General features: G+C 54.4%; 1 protein-coding gene across 1 annotated transcript in view; it reads right to left on the bottom strand.

The window, feature by feature from the left end:
* Positions 1-3,600: 3,600 nt before the first annotated feature.
* Positions 3,601-13,089, bottom strand: part of WNT10A (wingless-type MMTV integration site family member 10A) — a gene marked incomplete at its 5' end in the record, with an annotated part of 12,091 nt that continues 2,602 nt past the window's right edge. The window contains 2 exons of the mRNA XM_006763354.2: positions 3,601-4,674; positions 6,991-7,370. Of these exons, the coding sequence (XP_006763417.2) occupies positions 4,177-4,674; positions 6,991-7,370 (878 nt within the window). The remainder of the gene's footprint in view (positions 4,675-6,990; positions 7,371-13,089) is intronic.

Genomic DNA, 13,089 nt, shown 5'->3' with positions numbered 1-13,089 from the left:
AGAGGCGGGGGGCGCCTCCCAGCCCTGCGGACACACCTCGACTGCCCTGGTTGCCACAGCAACCGGGGGCGTTTCGAAGTGCGCAGCCGCGAAGTGGCAAAGGGCTCTGCTCTGCTCACGATCCCTCACCCCTCTGATTCACCAGCAGAGGACCCTGGTTCCTCAGGAGACTGCCCTCCCCCAACTCCCAGGACAAAGTCCAGAGAGGGATCATGGGGTGTTATAGCTTCCACACACTGCAAGCCTAGGGAGCAAAAGCAGCTGGAGAGCCCCAGAGAGCCTGGAACCTAAAAAGGAATCCCCCCTGTCCCCAGCCCGTCCTCCTCTCCCAGCAGAGCCCGAAGGGGGCGCTGGCAGCAGGAAGCTGGGGTAGGGCCCGGAGGCGCGCAGGCCCAACAGCCGAGCGGTGATTACAGGGACCTGTCCCTCCCGCCCCCGGCTCCCACTCTCATTAAGTCATTTTTTCCCCCGTTGGAAAGTCCCCGCGCCTTGAGCGCAGGGGTTGGGGCGACCGCAGGCAGCTGCCGGCAACCACATAAGAAGTGGGAGTGGGAGGGGAGGAGGGGGACCGCGACTAGGGCCTGGCCAAACTCCAGTGTGGAAGGCCCCCTGCCGGGGGCTAGCTGGGGGCACCTTAATTCGGGGGAAGGACGGGTAGGGTGAGGATGCCCCTGACCTTGCTTCTCACCCACCAGGGCCCTAGGAAAACTACCAAAGTCTACCTTTGCCTCTCTCCTCTTCTTTTTTCCAACCCTGGGACCTTGGGCGACTGTAAAGCAGGATGATTGGGTTCTGATCCCCACACTAATCTGGCTGCTTCTCCCTGACCTTGAACCCACCACTGCCTGCTCATCTGTCCACCACCCTCATTCTCTATTAGTTCTTCCCCTTCCTCCTGTTGGGACCTTCCAGGTTCCATTAGGCCAGTGGTTCTCAACCTTGGCTGCATATTAGAATCACCTGGGAATCTTTTTAAAATCCTGATTTCTGGGCCTCATCCTTCGGAAATTCTGTTTCTTTGTTATGGGGTGAGGCCACAACATTAGTAACAAAGAAACAGAATTTCCGGAGGATGAGGCCCAGAAATCAGGATTTTAAAAAGATTCCCAGGTGATTCTAATATGCAGCCAAGGTTGAGAACCACTGCACTAGACCAAACTATGTTTTCCTTCTGCAAGATGACTCAGTGTCCATCAAGGTGAAAGGTGTTGAGGGCGGAGATGGTCCCCTTCTCCTCTGAATGTTCTCTGGTCCCCCTTCTGTTCTCATTTCCAAATCTCAGCCCTGGTCCTCTCTGAGCTGTTGGAAAGTTCTTCCTCCCATCCTCCTCCACTGTCCCACTGTATTTCAGCCCATTTCCCCTATTTGCAATCAGTACATTGATTCCTGCCTCGCCCTTCAGCTGGTATACATAAGCCCAATGCCTCTTGGGCCCCATTTTCCCTGCCCTTCATCATCTCCACATCTCCCTTCAGGCTCTTACCAAATTCCACACACCCTTGCCTGTTCAGTTATGGGATCCAGCTTTGGTCTCAGGACTCTAGTCAGCTTCTGGCCCAGAGAGAGGATGCGGGTGGGCAACACCCTATTTGTTCCTTCCCCAACTTGTCCTGTCTTCCTTTACATGTCAGACTAGCATATGTCAGATCACCATGACTCAACTGGTCTGGTGTCCAGCCCCCTGCCACACCTCACCGCCCACCCTTCCTTCTAGAGGCAGCATGCTCTCCAGAGTTACACCTCCTGCCTCCAAATTCCAACCCTGATCCTATATCCCCCATTTCCAGTCTCTCCTCCCCCAGCTCTGTCTTCCTTAAGCAAGGAAGGCAGAGGAGGAGGAGGAGGCCAAAGCTTATGCTGTGGTGGACACTGCTGGGGGGGAGGAAGTGCCCACCCCCATTCCTCCATTCCCCATGTGCCACCATTTCACCCCCCTACCCCACCCTTCCCTCCTCCTCCTCAGGATGGTATGGCAGGGAACCCAGCCCCCACAGCTCTCCTGGGTGAACAAGAGGAAAGGAATGAGGCAGGTGTGTCTGGCTGCTCCTGCTTACCCCTCCTCCCTGGGGACTCTTACCGGCCTGCCTGCCTGTGGGGCTGTCTTTTGGGGGATGGGGAGAGAAACCCTGTATTCCATAGAGGCAGAAAAGCTGAGCATGTGAAAGGCAGGCCATGCTGCCGTAGGCATGTCTGGGAGCTGCTGGGATGCAGGCATTGGAGGGGAGGGAGCTGAAGACAAGCTAGTGAGGTCAAATCTCCCAGCTGGTGGGCCTACAGGGGTGCATCCTTTCCTTCTTACCCTTCCCCAGGGGTAGGGAGACATGGGACAGGGCTAGGGAAATATGGGGGATTTTTGTAGGCTGGCAACTGGGGAGAGGAATAAGACACTGTCCTTGTCCAGTTGATCATGAAGGGTGGCACTCTGGGGTGAACTGAGGCAGGCAGCAGGATCCCCAGCTGTGAGCAGCAGGAGGCCTGGATGAAGAGGTGAAGTGTTCTCTCCCTAAGATCCTGATCCCACCTTCCTCTCCACTCCCACCTCCTCTCTGAGGATCTGTTCCAGAAAACATCAGATCTGAGAGCAAAGGAGAGTGTGACACTGAACCAGCTCAGCAGTGTTGTCATGGGGGCATGAGGATGGGGATGTGCTTGCTGACCCAAGGGCACCCTGAGTTGGGGATCTGGGGGCACAAGAGGTCCAGGAAGAATGCCTCCCTCCCCCATTCCAGCCTTATATACCCCACCTCCCCTGCCTGGACTCAGAGACCAAAATCCAGACAGTGAGTCTCCTGGCCCTCCCCCGCCACTCTTCTCCCAGCCGCACCTCCTAACCCCACCTGCTCCCTGGGGCACTGGGCTGGGTTGAGCTGGGTCTTGCCCAGGATTACTCTTCTCAGAGTGCCTCCTGTCTATGCTGATGGGTGCTGCTGGGCACAGCCACTCGTCCTGGCTTGTGGCAGAAGGTTGAGATACAAGCTGGACTGCTAGAGCTCTGGCATCAAGGGCTCTTGATCCAGCCCCTTGTCAACATCCCCTGCCTCCACTCCATCTAGTCTGGGCCCCATTTCTGGGTTGGAAGACAGCTATAGTCTCCTAAATGGCTCCCCTGCTTTCAACTTGTCCTCCTTCAGCCAGTTCCGTATGCAGTAATCCAGGTGGGAATCAGACCATGACACTTGCCTGTGCCTGCTTAAGACCCTGTGAAGGTTTCCATTCCTGTTCAATAAAATCCCAACTCCTTACCTTGACCTAGGACACATGATATGACCCTTCCCCTGCACCCAGCTCCTCTCCTGCTAATCTACCCCTTGATTTCTTCGCTCCAATCACACTGGCCTCTTCGCTATTCCTCATCAGAGCTTCTGCATTCACATGGCTTCTGCCTGGGAAGCCCTTACCCTCAATCCGTGCATGGCTTTCCTTCTCATGGGGCCCCCAGCAACAGTATCACAACTCCAGAGGCCTTCCTGGACCAATCAATGGCTTTATCTAAAGGAGCCCCACTCCCCCCAAATTACTCTACATCCAGCACTCTGTTTTATTTTCTTCATCGCACATAGCATTGCAATGTTTTGAAATGAACATTGTCTGAAATGAACGTGTTTATGTATTTACTTGTTTATTGTCCATCTCCCCCAGCCAGAATGTAAACTCCAAGAGGGCAGGTGCTGTCTCTCTTATTCACATCTGTATTCCCAGCACCCCTCATCCCCTGAAGAGTACCAGGCCACAAAGAGTGCAAAATAAATATTTGTTAATTGAATGATGAGGGGCAGAAGCCTGTCAGGGAGGGTGTCTGGGCCTCTCTAGGATCTCTGCAGCTCAATTATGTCCATGTCTTCTTTTCAATCCTCTTCCCGCTGCCCATCAGCTTCCATTCATTCCCTCCTACTCCAAGGGAAGGGGGGAAGGATGAAAGGAAACAGGCATGGGGTTGGTGGCACTTGCCCCAGGATATGGGGCAATTCCCAGCCCAACTGAGCAGCTGGAGCTTGGAGCCCATAGAAGTGAGTACTGAGGTCTAGACTTTCCGTGATTACAAACTTGAGGACTCTCAGAACTGGAAGGTTCCTATAAGATCATGTGATTCAACCTCCTCTCCCAGGAGCCAAAGGCGACTCTGTCAAGGTCTCAAGCAGCAGGGAAAAGGCCAGTCTCAGGGAGGGGAGCCCTCTGCTACTTGCAGACGCTGACCCACTCGGTGATGCGGCACTCCTCACAGACCACGAAGCAGCACCAGTGGAAGCGGCAGTGGCAGCGCTCGCTGCGTGTCTGGCGCAGGATGTTGTGGCCCCGACCACAGCACATGCTGCCGCAGCCGTCGGGGCCCGCGCTGCTCTTGTTGCACAGGCGGCCCACGGTGCCCGCCGAGTCCAGGCGCGGCTCGCGCTCGCAGAAGTCGGGCGACTTCTCGAAATAGACCAGGTCTGCAGGGCTGGCCCGGCGGCGTGGTCCGGGAACGCCCGGGGCCGGAGAGGGAGCCCCCCCTGGGCCCAGCTCCAGCTGGCCGCTGTTGCGGTTGTGCGGCCTGATGAGTGTGGCGCGGTGGAAGCGGTTGCGCAGCAGCGCCCCCACAGCGCGGAACTCCGGTGTCACCTGCCAGCAGGTCTTGAGCTGGCAGCTGCCTGAGGTGCCGTGGCACTTGCACTTCCGCCGCATGTTCTCCATCACGGCCTGCAGAGGGAGGCACGGTGAGAAGTGTCCCAAGCCACCCCACTGCCCTCCTGCCGACACAAGACACTGGTCTGAGAGAGACAGAGGCTTCTGAAACCAACGCCCATTGAACTGAGGCCCGAAGCCGGGTTGGAGGGCGGGGGTAGCACAGCCCCTGAGCCAGGCTGTGCAGAAGAGAAACCTGCCTGCTCTCACACCCACCTCCCACCAGGCCAGGCCTTGGGGGAATTCCCTCTTTCCTGCTCCCCCCTCCTCCTGCCCGCCTTTCCCAGCACCTGCAGGGGGCCCTTGGGGCTGGAGGCTCTTGCTTCCTGAGGGGGGATCCCAGATCCTCAGGGAAATTCCCTCTCCTTCCATCCCTCAGGTGGGGGCCAGAAGCAGGGGCGTGCTGGCCCCACTACATCCCAGCCCCAAAGCCTCTGGCCTTGCTCCAGGCTGTGAGTGGGGGCTTCGGGGAGTCTGAAAAAGCCCCTTTCCTCCTCTGGGCCCTGAAACCCTTTGCTGGGAACCTAGGAGGGGGAGGGGATGTAGAGACAGCCCTCCCCCCAGTAGACTGCCTGGGACTTATTCTGCCCAATGCGGAGTACATAGTTCCTCCTAGGAAACAACACTAACAGGGCTCCAAGGCTTTACCTGAATGCAGATGGGAACAGAACCCAAAGAGCCAGACCCGCCAACCCAGTGAAAGTGGAGAGAGGTCGCAGACCTCCAAAGGGGGTGGTTAGGGAACAGAACCTACCCACGCCCTGCTCTTCTCTGGAGTCTCCTCCCAAAGAAGCCCTTGGCATTATCCTCACCAGAGGACCCAGAGGGAGTTGACCACATCCTTCTCTCCCCCCCTCGCCCCGTTCCACGTCAAAAATACACCCTCAGACAGGGAGGGCAATGATGGGGGCCCTCAACCTGGGCAAGAGGGCCATAGACAGACACCCTGCTCATCCATGTTTTAAAGGGCTCCTCAGCCTGGATGTGCAGCCTGTGGTGTCAGCACCACATGGGAACCAGCCCAAAGCCTCCCCTGGCCAACAGCTCCAGAACATCTGCTTCCCACAGGCAGCAGCCATTAATTAACCAGTTTAACGATGAGGAGGAGGCACTGCTGGTATGGGCTGGGGATAGTACTGAAGCTTGGGAAAAGAGCTGCATGGACAGGGCAGGACTGGGTGGGAGCTAGACTTGACCTGAGGGTGGGTATGCCTCAGTTTACTTCATCTCTAAGGCAGAATGGGAAGAGCTAAATCAGCTTGGAGATTTTTTTGGAAGGAGAGGGTGAGCCAGCCTGACTGAGGGGCTAGGAGAAAGGGGAGTGAGATGGAGAAGGTGCCAGCCAGAGTGAAGGGAAGCCAGGACCAAAGCCTGAGCAGGCCTGGCAGGGCAAGAGAAGGGGCAGGGTAGGGGTGGAATCGCCAGGAAAGAAGAGTGCTGAGTTACCATGAGGCTAAGGAGGCACCTTAGTGTAGGTGTGCACCTAGAGTAGACTACGCTGTAAGCAAAAGAGCAGGGCCCCAGAGCTCAACTGGCCAGAGATGAATCCTGCTTCTACCCCTTTCCCACTGGTTACATCACCTTCAGTCAGTTTAGTTTCTCTGTGCCTCAGTTTCCATATCTTAACCTGAGGTTCATAATAGTATCCTCAATAGGTAGTTGTATGGATTAAGTAGGCTAATACATAGTAAAGTGCTCCAAACAGTACCTAACATATAGTAAGCACTCAATAAATCCAGTTTATTATTACTTTCATCTCTCTCTGTCTCTCTCTTCAAATGAATGAGACATTTGAGGTAGCATGACCATTTGAGGGTAGGGGAGACTGGGACACAGTTCTATAGAGGTCCCTAGGAACCTCACTTTGAGGGATTCCCCATTCTTCACAGAAAGGTTGGGAGAGAAGAGGGTTGCAGCAGAGGATATCACAGAATCATGGAACTAGAGCGATGGCCTTATAGATGATCCAGTTCAAAGTTCCCACTTCATAGGGGAGGAGAGAGGGTGGCAGAGCCAAGCCTAGACCCCTGAGGTCTGTCTACAACCCTGTCTCTCACCATTGTTCCCAGAGGAAATGGGCAGAGCAGGCTGCTCAGCAGAGGGTGAGTTTATTAGGGCAGGGGTTGTTTCTGCCCTCTATCCCCAGGCCTAATCAAGTGCCTGGCACACAGTAGATATTCAATCCATGCTTGTTGACTGAATTAGGAGGGGGCATGAGAAAGTTGCTGAGTTAGGGGGAGCCATGTGGTTCCCAGAGGAGAGGCAAGCTGGGGAAGGGGAGGGGCTGTGGCAGAGGGAGTAGAGTGAGGGGTTGGGAAGGGTAGTTCTTACCTGCCTCCCAACTCGGTTGTTGTGGAGTCTCATGCGTGCGTGGATGTCTCTATGAGGCTCCCGGGAGTCCAGAAAGTCTTTAGAGAAGCGCTCCCCAAAGCCCACGTCAGGGCTACAGCCGCCCCACTCCCAGGAGTCCTGCAGGCCAGGGCTGGCAGGGGGCAGGGCTGGGTGTTCGGGAACCCCGTGGCTCAGGCCCTTACCCCGCTGCAGCGCATCCAGCTGTAGGCGGTGCAGCTTCCGAAGGAAGGCCTCCTCATCCCCACGCCGGGATGCATCACAGCCGCACGCCCTCAGTTTGCCCAGGGCACAAGCATTGGAAACCGCGTGCACTACGCCAGCTGCAGCAATGGCATACGCGAAGGCACTCTCTCGGAAACCTGCAGGTAGAGATCCAGGAAACTTAGGCTCTGAGCAACCTTGACATCCCATTCCTCTGCCTTCTCTACCCAAGCTTCTCACCATACAGAGGGGAAACTGAAGCCCAGTGTTGGGAGAAGGCCTGTTACAGAGCACAGCATCAAAGGGGGTGATAAATCACACCACAGGTTCTGCCCAGAGGATGCAGGTGGTGGGAGTCTCCCTCACAACCCTCCTTTTTGGCACTTATTTCCCTGTTTCATTAACATCACCCTTAACAAGCTCAAATTTGTGTCTACATCTCTCCTTTTGGACAGAAGGTATCTGGTAGTAAACATTCTTTTTAAAATCAGGGACTTGCCCTAGCTGGTTTGGCTCAGTGGATAGAGTGTCCACCTGCAGACTGAAGTGTCCCAGGTTTGATTCCTGGTCAGGGCACATGCCTGGGTTGTGGGCTCGATATATATTTAAAATAAAATAAAATCAGGGATTTAATCTATTACCTCTCTTATAATATTTGCATTGTAAAAATAAGCCTGCAGAAAGAAGGCAAATTAGGTAACCTAAACAGTAAATCCCCAGTGATGGAATTCCAGGTTGCAGGAAATGTTAATGGGCAGATGGGTAAGTCAGAGGAGCTGGTATCCTCCTAAAGCTCCTGACCCCAAGATTGCCTGCCTGGTGCCCCCCCTCCAGGTCCACCATAGAACCTCTCTGGGGCCAGAATTGAGAGGCAGGGAAATCAATTGGCAGAGTTTCCCCTTTTCCTGTCCACAGGACATTCCTGAACATCTGCTCAGAGAAGGGCTACCTGTGGTGAGTCTAGGTCAGCTGAAGGTTGTTTGAGGGATGCTAGAGGTGAGCCCTGTGCCTTGCATGGGGTCAAGTATAATAGTGTTGAAAACTGAGAGGGAAGAGCGATCTAACGCAGACACTTTCCCTGAAATGCTGGTGGTGGTAGGTGGGGGTGGGGGGCACAAAGTCTCCCTCATGAGCCACTCTCAGGGGCTCAGGGCTGGGCCAGCCTGGCCACTGACTTGTCTACACTGCTTTCCTCCTTGGTGTTCCCAGAGCTTTCCTCTGGGACATCCCTGGTAGGTCTGGGCCTGTGGCAGGGGAGGCCTACTTGCAGAAGAGTATCTGGCTCCCAGACCCGCAGCTGCTTCTTGCTTATTCTGCATCTGAGAAAGGACCAGCTATGAGCAGGTTCTGGGACAAGTTTCTGACCAGTCTCTGAACCTATGTGGGCAATGAAAGAAGCTAAAAGTAATAATAGTCCTCATACAAAGAGGAGAATCTACCTGTGCCATGGGCCTCTGCTGAGGACGCCCAAAACTAGCCAGAGGCTGAAGGCCTTGGGGGAGGCCCGAGGTTCAGAGGAAAAACTGAGGCCTTCCATTCAGCATCAAAGAATGGAAAGGCATGCTCTCAGAGGACTTACAGCTCCAGAGAGCCAACCAAGGCTGGACAGAGACCCTAGCCCAACCTCACCATGTGCACCACAGGCCCTGTCCTTCTCTTCCTGCCCAACCAACTCAAACAAAAAAAGAAAAAAACAAAAAGCCCCAAGATATATAGTAGTAGTTAAGATTATGAGCTTAAAATCAGATTGCCTGGGTTCAGATCTAGGCTCTTCCTCTTACTAGATGTCAATAGCTATATGACCTTGGCCAAGTGACTTGACTTGTCTGTGCCTCACTTTTCTCATCTGTAAAACAGGGTTATTATTATCTGCCTCACTGTTGTTCCAAGGATTAAATGAGTTAGTAAATTTAAAGTACTTAGAATAATACCTTCCTTATAGTAAATACTATGTAAACATGAGCTATTAAGTTCTTCCTGCTGTCTGACCTCACTCCCTATTTCTATAGTTTCAGGCCATTGCTTTTTGTTTCCCTGATCAGGGACAGAGCCCAGAAGCTAATCTACAATAAATTACTTGGGTCACCAGAAGCCCATACAGCAGACTGTCTCTCTCTATTTTCTCTTTCCAGCTTGTGGTATCTTTGGGACCTTTCATAAGAAGCCAGCTATGAACAGACAAGAAGAGATGGATATTAGGCTGGAACCTTTAAAGGGGATACTGGGAATTGGTGGCAGCTGCAGAGGAGTAGGCACTGCTCTGGGAGATGGGGCCCAAGAGAAAGGAGGACAGATTCACGCTAAGGAGCACAGCCTGTGTTTATCCATTGCGTTTTGTCTATGGCAGTGGTCGGCAAACTCATTAGTCAACACAGCCAAATATCAACAGTACAATTGAAATTTCTTTTGAGAGCCAAATTTTTTAAACTTAAACTATATAGGTAGGTACATTGTTATTAACTTAATTAGGGTACTCCTAAGGCTTAGGAAGAGCCACACTCAAGGGACCAAAGAGCCACATGTGGCTCTCGAGCCGCAGTTTGCCGACCACTGGTCTATGGAACTCTGAAGCACTGTTCTTATTGCTGAGGGAGTCATCAGTCTGCTCTTTAGACAAATGGCAATATTCAGATCTCGAGAGGAAGCCCAGACCTCAGAAATCTACTCCCCAGAACACACACACACACACACACACACACACACAGAGTGAAAGGGAGATGCCCAAAGTCATGGGGGTTATGGAGCTGGATCCAGCCCCAGCTCTTCCAGTTTCCAGGCCTGACAACTTTTTGCTAAAGATTTTGACAGGGAAGACCTGCTGCTGAGTAAGAAACCAGGTAGCCCAGTTCCCAGCTTCCATGGCACTGACTATGGATGGCACCAGGAAAGAGCAAGAGGCTGGTCCAGGGGGGGATGTGCTAAGCCAACCATCATATTCTAGGCTCTGTTACATTCAAGGATAGGCTGGAAGAAACTGGAGAAATGTAGTCCACAGCCTGCAATGACCACCCATACCTACCACATGGAACAAAAAAACCATTCCATGGTCTCTAGTAGCTGTCACAGCCCCATGTAGGTGTGACCAGGCGGAGTTTCTGTCTGTGGCCACCCTCTGTTCTAAGTATCCAGGCCTCGAGAAGTCCAGCCCACTGGGTCTGCCTCCAGTTCCCATTCAGGGCCCCAGTTTCGGTCCTGGCCCCGACTGTCTGGAGCAGACGCAGGCACTGTGCCATCTGGCCAGCTGGAGGGGGAGAGGGGTGGGGCCATGGCCAGCTGGGCTGCCGGGAGCATTGGTTGGGGTGGGGGTGGGGGGCTCGTTAAGACGCACAATTAGCCTCTCTGCCTTTGATCTGGGACAGGGACTGCCAGCATCTAAGTGGAGTCAGCTGCTGCTACAGGCTGAAGCCAACGGCCAGGAAAGGGCTGGGGGAGGAGATTCGGAGGGTAGGGGAGTGTGGAGGAGAGAGGATTCAGGAGCCAGTGGAACCTGGAGCGGGTAAAGGAGCTTGAGCCCTGCCCATTTGAATCAGACAGAAAAGGGGAAAGGTCTGGTCCCCATTCTCTCTGTGCAAACAATCTGTGCGTGCTCCTGTGCCTGGGCTGAGAGGAAGAGAGTTGTGTGCATATGGGAACACTTAGGGATGACACTGAATGTGGCTACATGCTTGCACAAACATGGGTAGGAGTGTGCATGTCAGTTTCATTTCTTGGACTACTCTTACATGGCACAGTTCACCTCTGGGCACAGAGATCCTGGTGGCCTTTTAGCTTGGGAGGCAGTATGGCAGGAGTTAAGTGGAATCTCTAAAGTTAGCTGGCCTGCACTTGAGTCCTGGTTCTACAGCTCACTTACAAGCTGTGTGACTAAAGGCAAGTTACCTAACCTCTCTTAGCTTCATTTGTAAAATGAGGATAATAATAGGACCTCCCGAATGGGGATGGTTTGAGGACCCTGAAGCACAGATAAAGTGCTTTAGAAGAGTGCTTGGCACCCAGCAAGTACTTAGTATGTGTTGTCTAACTTACTGGAGTAATGGGACCTTAGGTGACCTTGGCATATGATTGCCTGTGCCTGTGTCCCCATCTGAGTTCGGCCACATACCCCAAGCCTGGAGACCTAGGCATGAAAGCAAGACTCTCTGAGGAGGAATGTGAAAAGGAGGTGGGAGAAGAAAGAACCAAAACCTTGGAGAACAGAGGCTGGACTCTCACTCACTGGCTTCTCCTGCACTAGGAGCCTGGCTTGCTGTGGGGCCTCCTGTACCTTGTATCCTATGGGTCTGGGCCTTAGGGAGGGCAGTACCTAAACTGTGCGGGAGCTCCAGAACCTGCTGGGTGAATCTATGGCAGTCTCCTCCATCAGGCTTCTCCCTGTCCTCTGACCCCTTCTCACGCCAGGGTCCAAGTCCAGCCTGAAGTAGCCCCTTCCTCAAATCTCCCTCTGGTCCCTGAGTGAGAGATGGGTTCTCTAGTTCTCACAAGGAAGAGCTCCCCTCTAGCTGGTCTTCTGCCAATACTCCACCCACCCGGGCACTAACCCTCTGGGTCCTAGAACTAAAAGCTGGGAATACCAGTGCCCTTGACACGTAGGTCACAGCTGCCCCTGGGCTGGGTAAAGCAGCCAGCATGGACTGGGAGCCCTCTCACAGCTTTTTTTTTTTTTTCCTGACTCTAGCTTCCTAGAGGCCCCTCTCCTTGGCTGGGTAATGCCCTGTTATATGCCCTGCCTTCCCAAGAACACCTCCTTTCCTTTTCTCTCCTTCACTAGAACCCCATCCTCAGCCCAACCCATCTCAGGAAAGGTGCCAGGACAATTAGATGACAGTAACAACATTAAAATGGAAGGCCCAAGGGACCACCTCTTCCTAGCAGTTCCTGTATTTTAAACATGGCAGGATGCACCTTCAAGAACCCTATTGGCAGCCTGGGTCAGGCGAGGGCTCAGCACCTTGATATTCCATGTGGCAGAACTGAGGTCACCTGGCCCCACAAGGCACAGCCCAGAGCTTAAAATGAAGTGAAACTGTGGAAAGGGCGTATACCAGAGGTTGGCTGCCACCAAAAGTGGTCCCATGGGATTTAAACTCAGCTAGTCCTTCAGGTCCATGGGCCAGGGCAGACCAGGGAATGACCCCATGAGGGTGAACTGAGAGGTGGAGATGAGAGAGGTCCTTTGAGGGGGGAGTGGCAATTCCTTTCCAGGAGCCCAGAGTCCCCTCCTCAAGGGAGAGGCACAAATGAGGTGTTGCAATGCCGCAATGCCGCAATGCCGCAATGCCGGGAGCAGAAGCCGCAGAGGTGTGCGACGGTGTTCTGAGGCCAAAGGAAGGAACCCAGCCTCCTTGCCAAGCCCAGGAGTCGCTGTCCCGCCCCCTCCCCGCTTTGGGCGCCGCCCCGCCCCGGCTAGCCCTGGCAAGTCTCCCCCTCCACCCCTAACCTCTCCCCCTACCGTCCCCCTAGCTCACCTCCCGCTTATTAAACTGCAGGTGAACCCGGGAGCGCCTGGCGCCGCGCCAAGCCCGCTCGGTAGGTTCTACCGCTCGGAACTCGCCCCCAGTGTCCAAGACCCTGCGTCCTCCCCTGGGCGCACGGGCCTCGCCAGGCGCAGCCACCGGGACGCCTGGCTCACTCTGTCTGGAAGGGACAGGAGGACCAGAAGGAAGAGGGGCGCCGAGGCCAGGAGGGGTAAAGAGCTAGCGTTGCCTCGCCCCTTCGGAAGCGGCGGGGCTGAGAGGCTCAGCGCCCGCCTGAGTCCCAGGGAGCGGAACCGAAGCAAAGCGCTACGGTGTCCTCACTGCGCGGCTTGAGCGCTGGAGAGAGATCGTGACTTCTGGGAACCCGGGTGACCTAGAGACCCACCCGGAGTGGGAGCGGGCG

Source organism: Myotis davidii, unplaced genomic scaffold, assembly GCF_000327345.1.
Source record: "Myotis davidii unplaced genomic scaffold, ASM32734v1 scaffold575, whole genome shotgun sequence".
NCBI classification, from domain to species: domain Eukaryota; kingdom Metazoa; phylum Chordata; class Mammalia; order Chiroptera; family Vespertilionidae; genus Myotis; species Myotis davidii.
The sequence above is the reverse complement of the archived record's forward strand: the minus strand, read 5'-3'. Positions and strand labels throughout refer to the sequence as shown.